The 21166-nt window shown below is 39.1% G+C and overlaps 1 protein-coding gene across 12 annotated transcripts in view; it reads left to right on the forward strand.

Annotated features, from left to right (window-relative positions):
* The window catches only part of mark2b (MAP/microtubule affinity-regulating kinase 2b), a 62800-nt gene that overhangs the window by 19111 nt on the left and 22523 nt on the right, over positions 1 to 21166 (forward strand). For 8 of the 12 annotated variants that reach the window (XM_017428021.3, XM_037976417.1, XM_037976419.1 and 5 more), the window contains exons 2-15: positions 3185 to 3355; positions 6370 to 6423; positions 8709 to 8757; positions 8982 to 9047; positions 9337 to 9407; positions 12182 to 12238; positions 14822 to 15058; positions 16324 to 16443; positions 17153 to 17255; positions 17381 to 17493; positions 18609 to 18683; positions 18998 to 19055; positions 19191 to 19339; positions 20995 to 21089. In XM_017428021.3, the coding sequence (XP_017283510.1) occupies positions 3185 to 3355; positions 6370 to 6423; positions 8709 to 8757; positions 8982 to 9047; positions 9337 to 9407; positions 12182 to 12238; positions 14822 to 15058; positions 16324 to 16443; positions 17153 to 17255; positions 17381 to 17493; positions 18609 to 18683; positions 18998 to 19055; positions 19191 to 19339; positions 20995 to 21089 (1418 nt within the window). The remainder of the gene's footprint in view (positions 1 to 3184; positions 3356 to 6369; positions 6424 to 8708; positions 8758 to 8981; positions 9048 to 9336; positions 9408 to 12181; positions 12239 to 14821; positions 15059 to 16323; positions 16444 to 17152; positions 17256 to 17380; positions 17494 to 18608; positions 18684 to 18997; positions 19056 to 19190; positions 19340 to 20994; positions 21090 to 21166) is intronic. The other 4 variants (XM_037976418.1, XM_037976426.1, XM_037976427.1 and 1 more) reach the window with 2 other exon arrangements.

Genomic DNA, 21166 nt, shown 5'->3' on the forward strand with positions numbered 1-21166 from the left:
AATAGAGATTTGTCTCTCAGAAGCAGTTTTACTGTTGGTTTTCAACTAATCGTTACTGTAAAAACCTAATAATGCCATCATTTAAAAAGAGGGGTTCAGAAAAGAGGATAGTCTTATTTGTATTTAAGTAATCTGCTTTAAATGACGCGCTGTAAAGAGGTTTGTCTCATTTAACCTTAAAACAGCAGATTAAAATGTGCTTTTGGGTGAATTGCACCACATCTGTGTAATTTATGTCAGAATTAGTAATTATAAATACCACTTATTGATAAATTAAAGCTGGACATTTTTATAAATTGGAGGGGAAATAAAGTGGTAGTTAAAATTGGTCTATTTTCTTTAAATGTTCTCTCTATGAAGCTGTTTTTGTCTTATTGAACAAAGTAAACCTGGCTTTTTTAAAAATCCAAGTATGCCTCAACGCATGTCTTTTAATTAATTAACAAATCCCACTTGTATGACTTTTTAAAATACCTTTAAGGCTTCTTCAAATTATACTACCGTATACGGTTTATGGTACTGCCTAGAAAGGCTGTGATGTTATCTTATTACTGCAGGTAATTTAAGAGTATTTCCTAAATTTTGCTGCTTCTTGAAAACATGTTAACAATTTAGCTTTTATCTGCTGCAGAAAAGACAAAAACACTGAACAATAAGCTTAATGAAACAGTTAAAAGCATTTCAAATTGTACAGTTAAATGACTGTCTGTGTATTAATCTGTTTTTTTTTTGGTATTTATTGGTTTTGAGGTTTTGTATAGTTTCATAAAAAGGCTACATGCTGCTAGTTTTTGCATGCAGGCCCATCTGTTGGTTTCATGAAACACTTCCTGCATTGGGTGTGATCAGTCCAGACAGATTTATATATCTTTTTTGTCATTTTTTGACAGCCTGACACTTTGTAGAATCTGTTCAAGCACAGAAATAGTTTGTTGAAGGTTAAATATGCAGTTTGTTACAGCAGTAATGAAGTGAAGCTGAGCATAAACTTGTATCAGGACGACTGCCGAGCTGAAATGTAGCCGTGAACCCCTCAGTTGCATCTTATTGTCTTTATTAGTGCTCATGTAGAACATTTGGTCTGCCTCCCACTCAATCCAAAAATAAAAAATCATTTGCTTCATCCCTGATTCAAGACCACGTAAGACCCGTCCCCAGTCCTCCTGGTTTGATGTGACTGTCAGTTTATTCTAAATCTCCCCCCCGCATTTGTTAAAGCTTAATCTGGCCCATTACATTTTATTCAAGCCTGCAGTGTCAGCAGAAGGAAACTCATTGGGGGGAAGATTGAGATGCAGACATTAGATCATACCATCTGGAGAAGGATGTGGTGGTGGGGGGAGTGAAAGAAATGCTTAAAGCTGTTGGGGTAATCATGATAATCCTTGTTTCCCATGACCCGAAACTCTGAGACGGGGGGAGAAACGATTGAGAAAAAACATGAAGGGTGGGTCATTTACAGGAAGTGGTGAAGCTTTAATCTGGTCATTTGTTGACTAGTTTACATTTGAGGTGGAGAACAAAGAAAATGGACCGTTTCTTTGAGCCTTCTTTATTACAGCAAAGGACAATGTCTACCTTTGTGTTCACAACACTGTGTTTTAGTTTGTGTGCAGCACTCGCTGTTTGTTTCATGGACTCTGTGTGTGTGTGTGTGTGTGTGTTTGCGTCTCGTCACCCTGGTGCCAGTCGTCCTCTCCTCTGACCCTGATCCCTGTCACCTGTCCTCACACACACACAGACATATATAGACACACACAATTGCTGTGACCCTGTCCTGGAGTTGAAACACAATAGCTGTCGCCAACCATGCAAAACTTGCTAGCACATCAAGGTTTTGTTTACTTTTCTGTGAGTGTGTTTGAGATGAAGGACCTACTGTCCTGTCTGCTGCGTTTTATTTAATTCATGAGGCCGTAAAGGACAGTTTTAAGTTGGTTTTAAGTCTTTGCTGTTTGTGTTTTTTATTCAAACTATTGGGGATCTAATAGGTTTCATACATGTGGTCAAAAAATGCAAGGAGAGAAAAAATATTTTGTCTGGATTCATTTTAAGTTCTCGTACAAAACTTAATTAAATGTAGTAATGTTTCAGGCACGCTGCCCTTCTTCAGACAGCCAAACTTCATGTAATAAAAGTTCTGTTTGGGAGCGTTCTTTGGCTCGTCGATCCATTCATAGTTTTTTCCATGTCAGCAAACCCTTTAAAAAAATTACCTGTTATGAGGATTAATTGGTTGGGCACAAGTTAGAACCTGCCTGCTCTCAAGGTTTTTCAAACCCTGTCTACCGCAGATCACACACGGGTCTACGTTTGTGGACGTAAACAAAACCGTTACGTAAAAATAAAAAAGGCGTAAACGGACATAAAACTGACCTGCAGCCGTTTTCAAAGTAAATGTGACAGGTGGTAGTTATGCTTTTTTGAAATATTTTATTTAAACAGCACAACAGGTTTGGTTTATCCAGATTACCTGACTACAGTAACATAAAAAACTTCATTTCTATCATTTTCATCACATTTGTAATTACATCTAGGAGTAAAAAGTGGTTTCTACTGAAGTCACCGTTTTGCTTGTAGATATTTTTACCATTTCTGTTACTGTAATGCTTTTATGGCTTTTTTGTATGATTTATTAACTTTTTATTAAATGTATTCACTTCAGTCAACTGGTTGCTTCAAAAAATAGTTTGTTTGATCCGTTTGGCATCATTATTGCTGCAACTAACTCCACTGTGAATTAGAGTATTTCACCAGTTTGATGATTTAATATTATTGTCTTTGCAGACTCCACATAGATTAATTTAACTGAGCTTTATGTTTGCTTATATTTATGCGTGTTAGATTGTTTTTTAGTTTAGACTGCTTACCTTCAAGGAGAGGGTGTAATGAAGAAGTCGGCTCCTTTCGTTGGAGAAGTGTTCTGCTCAGGAAGACCGTGGCGATGTTGGACGTTCAGTTTTGCGCTTTTTAAGCAGGCGGAAAAGTTCGTCACAGATGGAATCAACATTTGTGCGACATGTCCCGTTTTGTCACAAATCAAATCTTTTTTTTTTTTTCCAGAATCAGTCCGTCTGTGGGAACGAGACGGTTGTGTCACTAAAAGACAAAACTGTTCCCTAATTTTTGCTTAATATGAACGTTTGTTTCTAATTTTCTCCTCCTTATGTGTCTGTTTCTGCAGGAACAGAAGTCGTCGTCTGGCCGATACAGCATGTCGCGATGTCCGAACTCCGGGTCCACGACCACCTCAGACGACCAGCCGCACATCGGTAACTACCGGTTACTGAAAACCATCGGCAAAGGCAACTTCGCCAAGGTCAAGCTGGCGCGACACGTCCTCACTGGGAAAGAGGTGGGTCGAGTCGTTTCACTGGTTTTGTTTGAACTTATTTGATAAATTAGCGTATCATCACCGGTGTGTCAACCAACAGTTCTGTATAGATTGGATTAGATACATTTTTTTAAATACGTTTGCGCCTTTTTGTTTTTGGCTTCTCTGCAAACAGATGTCTTTAAAACTCCAGGCAGGTTGATTAAACTTCAAAGCTGTCGTTGCAGCTTTGTTGCGCGGTTTGAGGAGCTGAGGTTTTTGGTTTTCCGGTCACATTGTGTACCGTCCAGTCCGACTCGACGGTACACAATGTGACTCGACACCAGTGAAACAGTCAGTGCTGACCTTACTGCCAGGACTTCTTGCTTCTTTAGCACGTTCTGTGACGGTGAATAACTGAAGCGTGGATTTATCAGGTGGTACCGCTGATCTGTGTGATTCAGAACCAACCTTTGACCTCGTTGAGTGAGACTCAGTCAGTCAGGCCTGTCGTTTGTGGGACAGCTGTGAGCTTGAAGTGAATTTTGCTGCTAAATTAAGAATATTCAGCAGGTGGTTTGAGATCTTATGAGTTTGTTGTCAGAAAGGTTGAACACCAAACTTATTTGACTTTTATCAGGCAGGGAGATATATGACAGCAAACACCGTTGGATTATTAGTTTAGAAACTAAAATTATGTACCTTTTGTATTCCATATGTACTCAGTTAGCCGTTACTGTAAAACTTTATTTTTTATTTTCATATGTGTGAAGACATCTTGTAAAGGCTAGTTTTATGGAAAGTTTATCAAACAAGGTTGTGCAAACTTTCATCTATAGATAGACCAATTTCAGTTTTCTAGCAGGATCTGACCTGCTGATTAAGATTTTAGATGATTCAGACTTTTTATTAAATAACTATAATTAAGAGCATAAAATAAAATAAAACATTTCTATTTTCTTCAAAACACCAGATTACAGATCTTATATTTTTTTCTGGAAATCTAATCCTCCAAATTATTGGACAGAGCTAATAAAACCCATCTGAAATGTAATTTCAACATTTTTTTTATTTAATGCACAACTGAAATCATAAAACTGCACAATTTAAATGTGTCACCATTTTGAGTGGCTGCTGGTGATTTAAAGGAAAAACACAATTCTGTGCTTTAAAATGAGCAACAACACCCCTCTGTAGAAAACCCAGTTTTCATTGTGTAACCTCTTGTTTATTTTTTTGGGGTTTTATTTCCAAACATGTCAGAGATCTTGCTATTAGCTGAGGCCTTGTGGGTCATTTGACCCACGGGCAGCAGGAGGGTTGTCGTCTTTACGATGTAAAAAGTTCTTGCTAGCACCAATTAGCCACCTAGCAATGGTTTGTTTACAAACCTCTGAATGCTGCTTATCTACGGTGCATTCACGGACCTGCAAAAAAAGAAGGAAAAACAAAAATTTTAATGTTGATTTGACTTGTCAAGCTTAAAACTGTCCAGTTTTTCATCACCAGCAGATTAATTGACTCCAGACTACATTTGTGAGGCATGAGAACAAGCTTCTGAGTGTTTTCTCATCCAAAACTATTTGGAAAAAAGGCTGAGATGTGTGTGATTTTTCAAGATGTAGAATCTGGTTTCCTGGTAGCTAGGAGGCTTGCACAGATTCAGATTTTACATCTGCTCCAGGAGATTGGATTGTCAGCTTTGGGGGGAAAAAACCAAAACAAAATGCCTAAATGTTTCCGCTTTGCTGTAACTCCGTGGTGTGTCCGTTTGGCGGAGAGGCCGTGTCTTCGCCGAGCTGACTCCCGGTTGAGTGGGATTAATTGCGCGAGGAGAGTAGTGCAGTGGGCGGGCTCTGTCGACGTGTGACAGCCCTGTGCCTGACACCCTGATAACACTCCATGTGACTCGCTGCTCGCGCAAAGATAAACAAGGGAGAGTCGGAGGGCAGGACAGAGTCAGACAGGCACAACCAGACAGAGCGGTGCAAGAAAGAACAGAAAGTAGATCTCTCTGTTCTGTGTCCTCGTCGAGACTTATTCTTTGTTTCTGTGCCTTTATGTCGTCGTCGTCTTTTGTTCTGTTCCATTTGTTGTCGCCCACATTTGAAAAGTGATAATGTTTTCACTCCTGTCTGCTGTGTGTGTTTGTGTCTTTGTTACCATAATATCTCATGAGCCCCCGGGCGTTTTTTTTCCCTCAGAAAATGCAAAATGGTTATAATTCAGTCAGTCATACAGATATTTTGCTACAGAGCTGAGAGTCATTCACAACATATAGTCATAAGTGCTGCTTCTTACACAAGAAACTTTAGCATCAACTGTTGGCATCGTTCCTGTTTGTCTGTTAGCAAAATATCTCATGAGCCACTGCACAGATTTTAAAGAAGTCTTCAGACAGTAATCACTGGATGTACATCTACAACTGATCTAGCTTTCAGAGCCAACCCAATTCAAGATGGCTACTACAGGAAACAAAAATAGCTATGACTCGGTCAGTTTTGCAGATATTGAGCTAAACTTTTAGATGGTGGTAGCTGAGAGTCTTCCACGATGCGTACTCTGAGCGTGACATTTTAAATTGTATTACATGAGGGTAATGTGCCGTTCAAGATTTGGTATAAGTCGTCATATTTCAACATGAGATGATGTAAAACTGGCATGAAAGGTGGCGGGCGATATGCGTTCCTTCAAGGGATGCTGGGTGTTTAATTTCTTCAGCTGTTTTTTTAAATGCCTCCTATTTCTTCTTTTTTTTTGTCTCCTTTGCTTTTTGGGATTATGAACCGTAGATCTCATTATGGGTTGGAACCGAAACCCACCCGTCAGCCCTCTGTGTTGGTCTCTCTCCGCCCCGTTACGCAACCGTCTCCTGCTGTGATTGTGTGTTAATGCGGCAAGATTATCTGGTAATATTTGCGCGTGTGACATGTCCAGAAAAAGATAGCAGCCCGGTGGTGGGTCCGTTTGTGTGTCACCGGCTGCAGTCGCGCGCATCGGTGCTTTAAATGAAACAAATAAGAGGCTGTAATAATCACTTCCTGTTTTGCTTCCAGGTGGCTGTCAAGATCATAGATAAGACACAGCTCAACTCTTCCAGTTTGCAAAAGGTGAGTTTCTTCAACTCGGTCTCACAAGCGAGCACAGATTTGAAACCTTGTATCCCTTTTTGCTCCGAAGCCGCTCTTCCCGCCCCACACGTCCTCCTTTCTCCCGTCTCCCCGCTCCTCTCCAGCCGTCTGAAGTGGTCCGGCTTTTCAGAGAGAGTTTTAATTACAGGAAACAAGCTGCAATTACTTCCTTTGATCGTGGCAGGGTGGGGTCTGTCCACTGAGGCGCACACGGCCCAACCATGTGCGCTCCACTCGCACGCTGAAAGCTCACACCGGTCCCTCATCTAGTCGGTACGCACTCGGATCTAAATCCAGACTCGCATGGCAAAATGTGAAGACGACAGAGAAAGACCAGAAGTAACCTCATTTTTAGTAATTTGCCTTTAAAATGTTTGTCAAGATTCAAATCCACGTGTCCGAATATCACTTTAGAAGGAGAATATTTGGTATAATGTTAAATAAATGAGACCTAAAACCAAAAGCGTTTACACGTCTGAATGCTTTTATGGTTTGTGGTTTTAAAGTCACAGATTTCTGACATAACGTTTTGAACTTTAAGGTCAATAAATTCTGCAAATGACTCAACGTTTTGGTCACAGCAGATTCAGTTCCTCCTTTTCCTTTGATCTGTACACATTTCCTAACAATCACAAGGTAAAAAACCTAACATATTACCTTTTTTTTTAATATTCTCTCCCTTTATTAAACCACCTTGATACGTCCCTGCAGCTCGATTTGAGTAATTAAGAAGTTCCATGTGTCTCATTACGTTTAAGGCCTCAAAACAGATGAGCCTTTTTGACGAGTCCCTGTTGAGAGAGTTGGTTTTGACCTGAAAGAAGGAATCCTCTCAGAGGAAGGATCTACATGACTGCAGCACATGATGTTCCCAAAGGAAGGGAAGACTCATTCACGTTCAAAATCTGAAAGGCTGGAACCCCCAGTGGACCTCCAAGCCCTTTGAGCTAATCTAGATGATGATGATGAAGAGATTTGGTCAGATTGAGGAAGACGAGGAAGACTCATCATTCCACCAGTCAGACCTCTCTGGTAGAAGTCAAAGATTGGCCTTTTTTAAATGATCAGTTCGAGTTTTATGAATGATTGTTACTTTCTTTGGCTCTGAACAGTTCAGTTGGAATAAATTCGGTTTAATTCTGTCCAGATCGACGAGCTAACAGCTAGTCTGAGCGGCGCCGAGACCAGCGTGGAATAAAACGTTTCAAATTTTCGTGAATTCTTTTGTTTTATAAGCGTTTACGTTACTTTTGGTTTCTTTTTTTTTTTGGTTAGGAACTTTATTTGTGTTGAAGGCATCAAATAAAGTCATAAACCTCGACACAAAATACTTTAAAAAGTGACATTTTGCGTTTGGTTTCAAAAAGATAGGAAGGTTAAAAATGTCCAAACATCAAATGCCTAAAGTAGAGTAAGAATGTTGCTTAAAAAAAGGTTATTTTTACACCAAATAAAAACAGCAGGTGGTGGTTCAGGTGTTTAGGAGTCTGTTGGAGCCTGGCACTGGTTGCACATTTAGTCTTGGAACAGTGAGCTGCACAGGAACTGCTACAGCTACCTGCTGCTGCCACCGTTCGCGTGTGCTAACAACAACAGTTGTGGGACCGACAGCTACGTAAAAGGTTTATAAAAGGGCGTTCAGATAAGCCGCTGTGAAATAATTCAAGATCAAAGTCTGCTTTAAGATGGCATGGATCCATTTTAATATAGGAGCCGCTCAGACTAGCCGTTAGCTCGTCTGTTTGGTCAGATTTAAACTCTCTTTTTCCAAACAGAGAGATGTTGTTTCCACAGAACCTCACTCCAAAAGATCTGAACAAATCGATCTTAAAAGACACGTTCAGTTTTTTAAGTTTTATAGTTTGAATCTAAAAGGTCTTGTGAGTTTTAAGGTTTGATTTCTTCCTCTGCAGTTCTTGGAGATGAAACACGTTAACAAAAATGTATTTCCAAAAACAGCATCCACTAAGTAAAGCTTGTTGTATTAAGTGGGGGTTGTTTCTGCTTTAATATGATTAGACCTAAAGCAGCATTACTTAAATCTCTGCTCGGTGTTAGATTTAACTTTCATGTTTATTAGGAGGAAATAAAAGGTTCCTTTCTGTGCCGTTTGTAAAAACACAAACATCAAATCTGGAGATCACGGTTTGATTTTGTTGCATATAGACAGTAACGTGTAGAATATAAATGTAAGTTAGAAACACCACCTCAGCCTGCAGCCCGATGGTGTGATACTGACTCGTTTCTGGCCTGTTTTCTCGCAGCTCTTCCGGGAGGTGAGAATCATGAAGCTGTTGAATCATCCCAACATAGGTGAGTCTGAGAGAAACCCGAGTGTCCGCTGTGTCGTCGCCGTTACACCGGACTCATATTTCAGGGTCATAACACGTTCAAATTGTACTTTTTTATGCTTTTATTCGCTTTTCCTTTTTGCTCTGTTCATCTCAACTTCTGTCCAATGCTCCATTTTTATTTATTTTTTTTATCCTGCACCACCTCCCCCCATTCTTCCTTTTTCTTTTTCTCTCCGCCTGCAGTTAAGCTCTTTGAGGTGATAGAGACAGAGAAGACTTTGTACCTGGTAATGGAGTACGCTAGTGGAGGTAAGCACATGTTTCTGTGAAATCATTGACCCTGCGGCTTGTATGTTACATAATAAACTAAAGGTCTCAGCTAACATAAAGTTAATAATGTGTGGGAAAAGCATGACTTATTGTTCATGAGTTCTTCGTAATGTAAAGCTGAGAAAATAACATTAAAAAAATATTATCTATATTAGCAGTTTTACATGAGTGTTTGGTTCATTGTTGTCTCCTGCTTGTCTGGTTTTAAGAAAACAAGTATCAGGTTCCAACACTAAATCTCGTCTCTTTTTCTTTTCTTTTCTATCAGGAGAAGTGTTTGATTACTTGGTGGCCCATGGCAGGATGAAGGAAAAAGAAGCACGTGCCAAATTCAGACAGGTGCGTGTAACGGGGACAAACGTCCAGTTGTGCTGGGGCTGGGCGATAAATATCATATCACTTCTTTATTTTGTTTTTTTTGTTTTACAGTAAAATCACAAATTTATCACTACCGATTATGCTTTAACCCTTTCACGCATAGAGGTCACTACAGTGTACAGCTGTTTAAAAGTGTTTTTTCTCTATAAATGCCTGCAATTTTGGCCACTGCTGCATATAGTCCACTCTATTGGAAGCTATTGCATCATCCCATACAAAAGAATCCCATTGGCTGGTCATTGCAATGGGAAAAAATAATCAGTGAAACCAAGATGACTGATAGACGGTGAGAAAGACCGAACACCTCGGCTATTTCCATTTCTACCTTCTATAAAAAGACACCATTGCAGGTAAAAAAAATATAATTACATCAAGTAACATCTTAGTTGACATTATATGTAAAAAATTTCCAAGTTTTGATTTTATATTTTGAGGAAATACAGATTAATCACCTGTCCACTCAATTGTACATCATGCATCACAAGCTATGTTTCAACTTCAATGCAGTGTCAATTACTACCAATGTTGTTCTTGAAAATAATTCATATCCTATAATATTTTGGCTATAAATCAACTTCTTTATGTTTTTATAATGTAATTTCAGTTTTTTCCATATATCCTTCTATTTTGTAGAGCTCAAAAAGACAGGCATACAGGGTAATAGAGGAGTTTCTAGACTCAAGTGAGGAAGACTGTGATTCTGGTAGCAGTGATGAGGAATGGCTGCCAGTACAGACAGGTGCAAGCAGAGAGGTAGGCTCAAGCAGTGATAGTAAAGGTGAGGAGTCTAGAAATGTTGCTGAGGAAGTTGAGGCTGAGGAAGGAGATGAGGATGTTGAACCTGAGGGACCACCACCTTCCAGAGCTCAGGGGAAAAAAGCAAAAGAATCAACAATCAATATTGTTTGTCTATCAAACAATATATCCCCAAAAAACCCAAGCCCTGGGGAATTAAAGTGTGGGTGCAAGCAGGATCCTCTGGGCACATGTACAACTTTGAACCCTATTAAGGTCCAGCTGGGGGACGAGGTGAGATCAGTCAGCTGGGAATGACTGGAGATATTGTCATGCGCCTTTGTGAAGACATTCAGGACAAAAATCACAAGGTGTTTTTTAACAATTTCTTTTGCACCATTACCCTCCTTCATGTACTGGAACAGCAAGGGATCTATGGCACTGGCACATGTAGAACCAACAGGAACATATCTTTATTTTGTAACCTTGTTTTACATACCTAAATATAAATAAAACGCCTAGTGAAAAAAAGTTTTATGTTTCTGTTAACTTTTATGTTTATCAATAGAGCTTAAATAGAGAGGTATACAGAGTAGTGGAGGAACCACCATTCCAATATAATACCATATTACAACTGTATAACTAAATTACAACTATACCTATATAACTACCATGTTATTACATTGATGTTTTTTACAGTACAAAACGCATGAAGTACACTTGAGTGGACAGATAAATATTTCTTTAGAGATAAAAGATTAAAAAAAATTTTTTTTCAAACCTTGTTTTACATCCCTAAGGAAGTATAAAAACACTTAGTAAAAAAATCCTGATTGAGTTTTTCATATTTCATGCATGAAAGGGTTAAATATGCAGCACTGAGCGCCGAGCGACTTAAAGGAGCAAAACATGAACTAAAAGCCAAGAAAGCTAACTGCTAGCTAAAAGCTAAAAGTAGAAAAGTAGCTAAAAGCAGCGGGTTTAATTAAAAGTTAAAAAAGGCTAGCTAACAGTATCAAAAGGCTAACAGCTAAAATAAAGCAAAAGAAAAAAAAGAAAAAAAAGCAGCAAAAGCCTAAGTGAAAAACAAACAAACAGAATGGTAACTAAAAAGTAAAAGTAGCAGGACGGCATCTATATGCTAAAAGTAGCAAAAGGCTAGCTAAGAGCTAAACGTAGCAGAATAGTAGCTAAAAATCTGAAAACAGCACAAGAAAACAAAACTATTTTTACATCATATTTTTCCAGGCATTAAAGGGATGGTAAAGTTTTCCTATGGAGAGGATACAAAGATTTGAAAAATAAAATTAGATATTTTGAAAAGTAANAGTATTAGCATTAGCATTGTTAGCATTAGCATGAGCAGGATTAGCTTTAGTAAAATTAGCATTAGCTGTACTAACAGTATAGTATTAGAAGTATACTGAAGTAGATTGCAACATAAACTAAGTTTTTGAAGGATTTTAAAAGATTTTAATGTATTTTAAAGGGTTTTTATTTTTGTAAATCGAGTTAAATATTTTGAAAAGCATAAAAGTTGCATATATCAGAAGTCATAGCACTTATCTCCTGAACTGTATTTCTGTGCTAACTGTTACTGTGTTATTTAATAGTTATTTTAACGTGATTTTAGATCGTCTCCTAAGTTCAAGCACTAACCATTTCATGAAAAATGGTGAAATAACACGGTGAACTAGGAGGCAAACTGTGGATAAAGTGTAAAGTTAGGCCTGGATCCTGGCTGGGCATGTACGATATCCTTGAAATGTTTAAGGCAAACTGAACTGCGTTCAGCTAATTAATGACAAGTCAGATGGGAGTTTTGAGTTCACACATTGATTGATGGTTGATCAACGAAATATAAACAGTTTGAATCTCGTGTCCTTGTTTGTTCCTCATAATTGCCTCCTGATTAAATCCTAATGAAGCGTACACGGCGTTGTTTGCCTAATTGTCCAATAATCTGTCTAATCATCTCGTTGTCTTTTCTCACTCTCCAGATTGTGTCAGCGGTGCAGTATTGCCATCAGAAATGTATAGTACACAGAGACCTCAAGGTGAGCGCGCACACATTAAACAAACAGACATGGCTGGATTACAGACTACTCTGTGTAAAAGGAAGCTCCCGCTCTCCGTCTCAGCCTATTTATCTTCATATGATTTCATTTTTGAGATTAAATGCTGCCCCCACAAAGTGACCCGAAGGTTAATCACAGAGATGAGATAATGGCCCCGTTAACAGTGTTTGGCTTTCAACACACACATCCAGGCACATTTGTATGCAATTCCCCTCTGATTTTCCTCTTTTCAGGCTCTTTGTTTGTGTTATTTCTCTTTAATTCACAGCTTTTAGCTCCAAACCTCAATCACAGCTTGTACACTGCGATCCAGGCGTCCGGGTTGTCGTGGTTCAAGATGTTATTCGGGGTTATTAAATCCTCTTATTGGGCCAGAAGGCAGACGTGTAGACATTATTGTGATTACTGCCGGAGTCACCTCAGAGGAACCCACTAAAACACAAGCGGGTAGTTTTTATTCATACCTGGAATTTTCAGTTTTGACACCAAAGTCATAAAAAATAAATTATTTTTCCTTCAAGTTTTTAATGCAAAAAATGGATGTTAATTAAAAAAGGCAACGTGGGAAATCATCATTATTATAATCCTGCTCATTTGTCCGAATCACTCCTAATTTAAGGGAATAAAAATACTCTTTGAAACACACATCTAAGTACATTACATAAGCTTACATGTAACAAAACTAAACTACTGCACAAATTTGGTAAATTTTAGAGCATTTACAGATGTTTAGATATTTAAAAAAATGACTCAAAATGTGAACATTTGAGTTTGGAGAAGCATGAAACGTGTGTAGAAGCCCTGGCTGATCGTACTGAGTAGGAGTAAGTTGTAATCAGTACGGCTTTAAGGCTGATAATATTCTGTGCTGACTTGATTAAAATGAAAATGAAATCCGAAAGTTACAGCGCCACAACAGCCCTAAAATTGGCAAAAAAAAAAAAAAAAAGAAAGCTTCCTCATGAAACGTCGGCTCATTCATTCGTCCGTTCACTTTAGCTCAGGGGTTAGAGACGATGTCCCGTTTTTTTTTTTTTTTTTGTATTTACCGTGCTCATTCACCCAGAAACTCGCAGAAGCGGCAGAGCATTCGGAGCACCTACCTGTTGCTAGGCAACCCCAGCCTCCCTACTTGGTGGCTCACTTTATGCTTAAAGAAACACACACAATCGCACACAAAGGTATGAGCTCTGGCAGCTCGCTTTGCCCATTGTGTGTTTCCTGCCAGCCCCGTTATTACTCAGAAAGTGCTCTTTTGATCCAACAAGGTTTCTTTTTATTTTTTTATTCTGGTCTTTTTGTGTGGAAGGAAGTTTCATGCAAAAAGTAAACCGTATTAGACAAATCACTCACACACACGTGGGGGAAAACAAACACATTTTCATCAATATATTCTGTGTGACCCATGCGGGCAAAATGAGTCGCAGCGAGTAATTTTTCAATATTGAGTTTTTATTTTCAAATTCTCCGTTTCAAAAGCTATAAAATGAGACGTAGTTTGATGAAATTTGGCGTTTTTATCACCCGGCAACAAGCTGGTTTTGTTCACAAGAGTTTGAAAACTCAATTTTTATTGGTCTGGAGTGACGTCATTGGAAATTTCAGCCGTGTATTTTTTAAAAAAAGGGGGGAATCCCCGAGATTTCCCGGCGCTACGGCAGAGAAAAATGGTCGATTTTAAAGAAAACTTAAAGGGTTAGAATCAAAAGGATTATTGCTAGAGATGTATCTGTTAGAAAACCTAAAATTAAAGGTATATTGTGAGGATATTATGCTTTTTTTACTTACTGGGTTTAGTAGATGGTGACTTTAAAGACTCATTTTTACACAAACTTCAATTAAATCAATGTGCTTGAGCTCATTCAGACACATTCTGCAGCACGGGTCGCATGTTTCTTTCTGTCTATTCCCCCACATCTCCCAGCTTAGTTTTGACATTTTAAAGATAATCACTGTAATGTCACAAAGACGGTCCCAAAAACAAATTATCATAAATTAAGAAACAAAATCTCACATCAGTTGTTAGTGTTTTTGAGTTATTTATTCCTGAACTGCTGCTAACTAGCACATGCGTTTGTTTAGCTACGGAAACAGTCAAAGTGGCTGAAATTAGGTCAACGGCGGTGGCGTCCTCTGGGAGAGCCGTTAGGGGTCGAGTTAAAAAGACGTCAAACTTGTCGGGTTAGCTGAAGTTTCTCAAAAGCTTCACTTGAACGCTGACCTCTGTCTTCATGCTTGATCTGCTCCACGTCGTTCTTTCTTTCTCATTTTCACATTTAGCAGCAGATTGTTTCCCCCTAAATGTCTTCTCCTCGGCTCTCCGTCATATTTGTTTACCTACGCAGCCTAATGTAGGTCAATCATAAGACTCGAGCTTCAGCGTGGTTTCCAGTGGATTCAGCTGAGTGCTTTTGTTTACATCGAGATCGCTTTTACTCCCCCATTTCAGGATTGCTTATCAGTATATCTGGAAAACTACTGGAGTGAACTCTTTCAAGCTGCTCCGTTTGCAATGAGTACCATTTAACTCCAACTTGGATTATTTCCTCTGCCTCACTCCAGGCTGAAAACCTGCTGCTGGACGCAGACATGAACATCAAGATCGCTGATTTCGGCTTCAGTAACGAGTTTACTCTGGGAAACAAGCTGGACACTTTCTGCGGCTCCCCACCCTACGCAGCCCCCGAGCTTTTTCAGGGCAAGAAGTATGATGGACCTGAAGTGGACGTCTGGAGCCTGGGGGTGATCCTCTACACGCTGGTCAGCGGCTCGCTGCCCTTTGATGGACAAAACCTCAAGGTTGGGAAGAGGAGAGTGTTTGTTTTTCTGTCTGTTCTTGTGCGTTACATAATCTGATGTCTGCGTTCTGTGGGCGGTTGTAGTATTTATCGCTCTGGCTTCTATTCCCTTCGGCCTACTGAAATCAAAAACTAAATTTATGACTCGTTTTGGAAGTGCAGACTCATTTTAGAGCACAATATGAGATAAAACTTAATGTAATCAATGTTTGAATGGCTTTGAAACAGAATCCAGGCTCGTTTAGTTTTGCTATTAGGGATGCACTAATATTTCGACTTGTGATCAGAATCGGCTGATTTTTATGCTCAACCTGATTAAATCAACACTTAATGACTTTTACAAGAGTGACAAAGATTCAAAGTTTTGCTGATTGTAATATCAGGAAGGTGTTGGAACAATGAAGTAGTTACAGAAGGTGTAAGAGGGAGCTAAAATAAACGTGATTTTTCTTCAGAGGAATATCTGCTGCTCGCTTTTCTTCTACTTTTGTTTTCAGTTTCAGCTGCTGCTTAAGCTGCTCACATATGGTGCACAGCGTTCAGGAGCTTTAATCTGGCTTATAAAAGAGATGAACTGTAAATCTGAAAGAAATTATTTATATTACTTGTAAAGTTTAAGTGATAGACAAAGCTTTGTAACCTCATGGAGAAACTGTAAGCAGCTTGTTGTTGTTTTGGTTTGGTTTTTTGCTCTTTGACACAAAGTAAAAAAGTTTAAATTCAGAAAGAAATTGGAAAGAAATGTCAGTTTGTCTGTACGAATATAGTATGATATAATGTTAGTTAAAGTTAATTATTAAAGAAAAATCAGAGTTGGCATTTCAGTTCTTTACAAAAATTAGACATCGTAATCATCTAAAATAACCAATTAGTGTCTCTACTTGCTGTATATTTAACAAAAACATCTGTTTCACTGCTTTAGATTTGCCAGATTGTATAGATAACAAAATATTTCTTTTTTTTAATGTCATATTTTGATAAATATGCACTTTTTTTGCCTTCTGAGATATTTTGACTCAACTTGCAACACTATAAAAAGCTGATTATCATCGTTACATCACTTATTCCTGCAATTTGTTTCTTTGGCCTTTTCTGATTCTTATAAACAGATGTCTGTGTTGTTCCAAAAATTCCTAAAAAGGGTTAAAGTTTGTTCTGTTATAATTTAATCAGGTTTACGTTTGAAGTCTTAAAGTTGCGGATGAACACGGATGAAGAGCAGTGAGGCGTCAGTGGTTGATTTTCGATGTTCTCTCTGGTCTGCAGGAACTGCGAGAGCGCGTGCTGCGTGGTAAATACAGGATTCCCTTCTACATGTCCACCGACTGTGAGAACTTGCTGAAAAAGTTCCTGATCCTGAACCCTTCCAAACGAGGCAGCCTCGAGGTATGCTGCACGAACACTCGAAACACAAAACACACAGCAGCTGACAGGGGAGATAGGAAACCCCATTTTATATCCATTTTATTATAAAATATCATCCCAGTCCTCTAAATTTAACTTGGGACATTAAACGTTTAGCGTTTCTCGGCAAATAATCTGATTTCTAATACGAGTGGGGCACAGTTGGACCGTTTCACCAGCCGTATGTGACTTTGTTGCTGAAGTGTAAAATGCTTTTTAAAGGCATAGTAAAGACATGTTAGTTTGCCGTTTATGAGTCACAAAATTTGCTCAGACTGAATGCAAAGAGATGATCTTTTGTCCTGAGAGTAAAACAATAAGTGCCATATTAAAGCTGTCTTTTGTGTGTTGTCATTTATTGGCTTGTCGTAATAAATATTGCAGCACTACTGGAAAAAAACTTTTTTTTATGGTTGGTTAATTCAGTTTGTGTCAAACCAAAACAATATGGCTGCTTGAAGCCGTTTGAATCGATACGGGTTGTCCTCCATCCTCAAGGAGTTGTTTTAGGTCTGGAGATTGTTTTAATCATAAAATCAGAATTCCTGCGCTCTTTGTTCCGTCCTTCTAAGAGATTCATGTACGTATTAGCTGTAAATGTACCAAACACCACCAGACACAAAGTCCTGGGTGTGTAGTTCACCGTGTCTGATAGCTCCCGTCATTCTGATTGGGTTTGGTTTGATCCCAGCAGCAGATAATGAGGGACCGATGGATGAACGTGGGCTACGAGGAGGACGAACTCAAACCTTACACTGAACCTCTGCCAGATTATAAGGACCCCAGGAGAACAGGTACGCGGCAGAAATACTCAAAACTGCTTTAAAATAAAAAGCTGATGCCCCCCTTCCCCCTTTTATTACCGATCACAAACAGAGCGTGCCCAATGCTAATCTGTGTTGTTGGTGTTTTCGTGCAGAGAAAATGCTGCGGATGGGATATTCTCAAGAAGAGATCCTGGACTCAGTGGTGAACCAGAAGTACAATGAGGTGATGGCTACGTACCTGCTTCTGGACTACAGGAACTCTGAGGTATAAAGCTTCTCTCACACATACAGTCTGGTATTACCACCGACGGTAAAACCATAAAAGTACTTGTTTTACTCGTGTTTTCTTGTATAATAGTGTAACACGAGTAACTCCATCAGCATCTTTATAACTGTGGTAATGTTGATTCAGGATTGGTAGAAATGTTTACCTGTTTTTTATATTTCTGTATGTTTTTGAGCATCTAAGTATTTTGAGCTAATTTAACCGCTCTTATATCTAAACGTTCCGCTTCTTCAGGAGAGGGTTCCTTTTACCATTGTTTATTTATTTTTAACTTTTATCATTTTCAACATTTTTACTTTTACTTCCCTTTTTTCTGATGAAATACACTGAGAACTCCTTAAATCTGAGGTCTCCAATCCTGGTCCTCGAGGGCCACCATCCTGCATGTTTTACTTGTTCCTCTGCTCCAACACACCTGTTTCATGGTTAAATCACCTCTTAATGTTCTACAGAAGCCTGTTAATCACTCATTGATTCAGATCAGGTGTGTTGGAGCAGAGAAACAAGTAAAACCTGCAGGATGGAGGCCCTCGAGGACCAGGATTGGACACCTCTGCTTTAAATTCTTCAAAAACATTGTTCTCTTTGAAATCTACTTCTGCTAATACTGCAAGTACTAATACGGCTAATGGTATAATAATGCTAATTCTACTACTGTTAATGCTAATACTGTTGATGCTAATTCTACTAATGCTAACTGTAGTTAAAAAACTAACATTTTGGTAAATTTAGCTAGTCTTTTGCTACTTTTAGCTAAGCTTTTTTTACTTGTAGGAGTTTAGCTTTTACTAGCATTTTGCTTTTTTTTTAGTTAGAAATTTGCTGCTTTTAAGTAGCGTTTTGCTATATTTACCTTCTAGTTAGCAGTTTGCTTCTTTTAGCGTTTAGCTAGCATTGTGCTACGTTTAGCTTTCAGCTCAATTTCAGCTTCTTACACAGGACTCCGCATTCACACTACATTTTCACGGACAATCCTTTTTCTCTATTTTGACTTGAAACACCTAAGAAGCGTTATTTCTGGTGTCTTGTACCCACTCATGCTAACACACACACACACACACACACATATTAAAAGCTTTTTTTTCCTCCCTCAGCTGGATGAAGGTTGCCTTAAGCCACGGCAAGGAAGTGATTTAAGCAACATAAATGCCCCCTCCCCACCTCACAAGGTATAATGAGACCCCAAAATATTTTTCTAACATGACGTTTCGTTACCAAAGCTGGGGGCAGATAAACATTTGGCTGTATTTATTCAGAAAATGACAAACACATCTACTTGTTTCTTTTTTTTGTTTTAACGTCTTCAATGTATTTAAATTACAGCCAATGTCACCCATTTTAGGTTTGATCTGCTTTCTTTTTTTACAGCTCTGTGGATAAAAAGCAGCTTCAAACATTAGTTTTATGTTTTATTCTTTATGTAAATGTATTTAAATAGTAATAAATGTAGTTGACTGACCCGAGGGTGTCTTGCCTCTCTAAGGTACAGCGCAGCGTGTCGTCCAACCAGAAGCCTCAGAACCGCAGAGCCAATGAGCAGGGTGAGACTGGCGTGTCAGAGCGGCTGAATAAAGCAAATGTTGTGTGTGTGTGAGTGAAGGGGGGGATGGATGGACACGGGGTTAAGATTGAATGTAAATCCTTGAAATGGCGTTCTGTTTGTTCGGTTTTATTAGGCTCCTCCTACTCCAAGAGAGGTCAGTCAGGCAACAGCTCTGCAGTGGAGGATTCTGGGAGGAAAAGTTCATCAGGCAGCTCCACTACCAAGGTGCCTGCCAGCCCTCTGGTGCCATCTGACCGCAAGAAGAGCGCCACGCCTTCCACCGTGAGACCCTCACCCACGCCGCTTTTAATGACACTGACAGTTCTGACAGAAACAGACGGACTGCGTTTATCTCTTTTTATTATTTTACACGACTAGATCAGCAGTATTACCAGAATCTGTGGTTTCGTAGGGTTTTAGACTGACTTCTGTGTGAGGGATTTTATTAAATCGAACTCGGGAGCTGACTTTTATTTTGAAAGTCACTCTTTTCTCTCGGTAATTACCTGACGTCAGCCATGAATTCAAAGGTCAACGGAAATTCTAGTTAAACATTAAACTTAATAAGCGCTGATAGAAAGTTTAAAGTTTGCCACACTTTTATCTGCGACCTCCGTTTTCTGATCTTGTTGAATTTATTCAGCTCGTGCTTCAACCAGTCGGGAGTATTTTTCTCTAGGTGAGCCCCATAAAAACGTTACGCTCAGCCGCAGCCCCGCCTTTCGTCTGAACGGCCATGTTTTTAATCACGCGTCTCGTTAGTGCGACTGTGAAGCATGAAGAACAACCGGCTCCACTGTTTTACTGTCAGCAGCCAGTGTTTAAACTCGGACAGGAAGAAAAGCCGAGTGCTGAAGGATATAGCTGAAGTTTAACAAGGAAGCTGAAACATTAGCTAAAAGCTAAAAGGAGCAAAACAATACCTCAAAGGAGCTAAAAGCAAAAAGTAGTAAAATGGTAGCTAGAAGCTGAAAGTAGCAGAATGGGTAGCTAAAGGTATCAAAAGGCTAGCTAAAATGGTAAAAGGTGAGCTAAAAGCTAAGCAAACCAAAAGGTTAGTTTTAAAAGCGGAAAGTAGCAGAATGGGAGCTATAAATAGCAAAAAGCTAGCTAAAAGTAGCAAAACAGCACTTAAAAGCTAATAGTAGCAAAAGGCTAGCTATGAGTACCAAAAGGCGTACTAAAACCTAAATGTAGTAAAGTTTTAGCTAAAAGTAACAAAATGGTATCTAAAAGTATCAAAAAGCTAAAAGCAAAATACACCAAAAGGTTAGTTTAAAAGCTGAAAGAAGAAACGGGTGAAAAAGTAGCAGAAGAGAAACAGAAAGTAGCTGAAGCAGATTTAAAATTAAATTGTCTTGAAGGAATTGAAAATATCTTGATGTATTTCTACTGTGAGCATATTTCCAAATAAAGTTTAAATATTTTGTAAAGTGTAGAAGTTACATAAATCAAAAGCCGCAGCACCGAGCTCCTGAATGAGCTGAACGTTTTGATACGAGTGGCTAAAATAGCACAAAGTGTTCTGAAGTCGTTTGAGTGCGGGAATAAAAATAAAAAGCAGCCGTGTGAACGTTGACTCAACATTTAATCTGTTCAGCACTAATACTTCGGGTAAAGCTGCGGTTCACGTTTCCTTTGTTTTGGTCAATTAAAACTTCCAGAAATGTTTCAGCAAACTGTGTCTCTCTCACTCTGAGGTCTGTTCGTGTGTGTGTGTGTGTGTGTGTGTGTGGAGTCCTAAACATGACAAGTTAAGTACAGTTTTAGTGACAAAATAGGCAGGCTTCAGAAAATAACTTCCCTTTAGGTCTTGATTACGTTTGTGTAATTTAATCCTTTCTGATTGGTAAGATGGTACAAAGCGGTTCTGCTTCGCCACCTTTAAACGCCTCAGTCTGAGTTATTTTCTAACGTTTCCTGTTTTGTGTCCTCAGAATAGCATCCTGTCCACCGGTACCAGCCGCAGTCGGAACTCTCCGCTGGCTGAGAGAGCCACGCTCGGCCAGGGCATTCAGAACGGCAAGGACAGGTACGCAGACACACAAACATCAGCTGTTACATTAAAGACCCGGGGCGAACACGCCGCCGACGCGCGGCCGTCCCCTC

The sequence above is a fragment of the Kryptolebias marmoratus genome, linkage group LG7, assembly GCF_001649575.2.
Source record: "Kryptolebias marmoratus isolate JLee-2015 linkage group LG7, ASM164957v2, whole genome shotgun sequence".
Taxonomy (NCBI): Eukaryota; Metazoa; Chordata; class Actinopteri; order Cyprinodontiformes; family Rivulidae; genus Kryptolebias; species Kryptolebias marmoratus.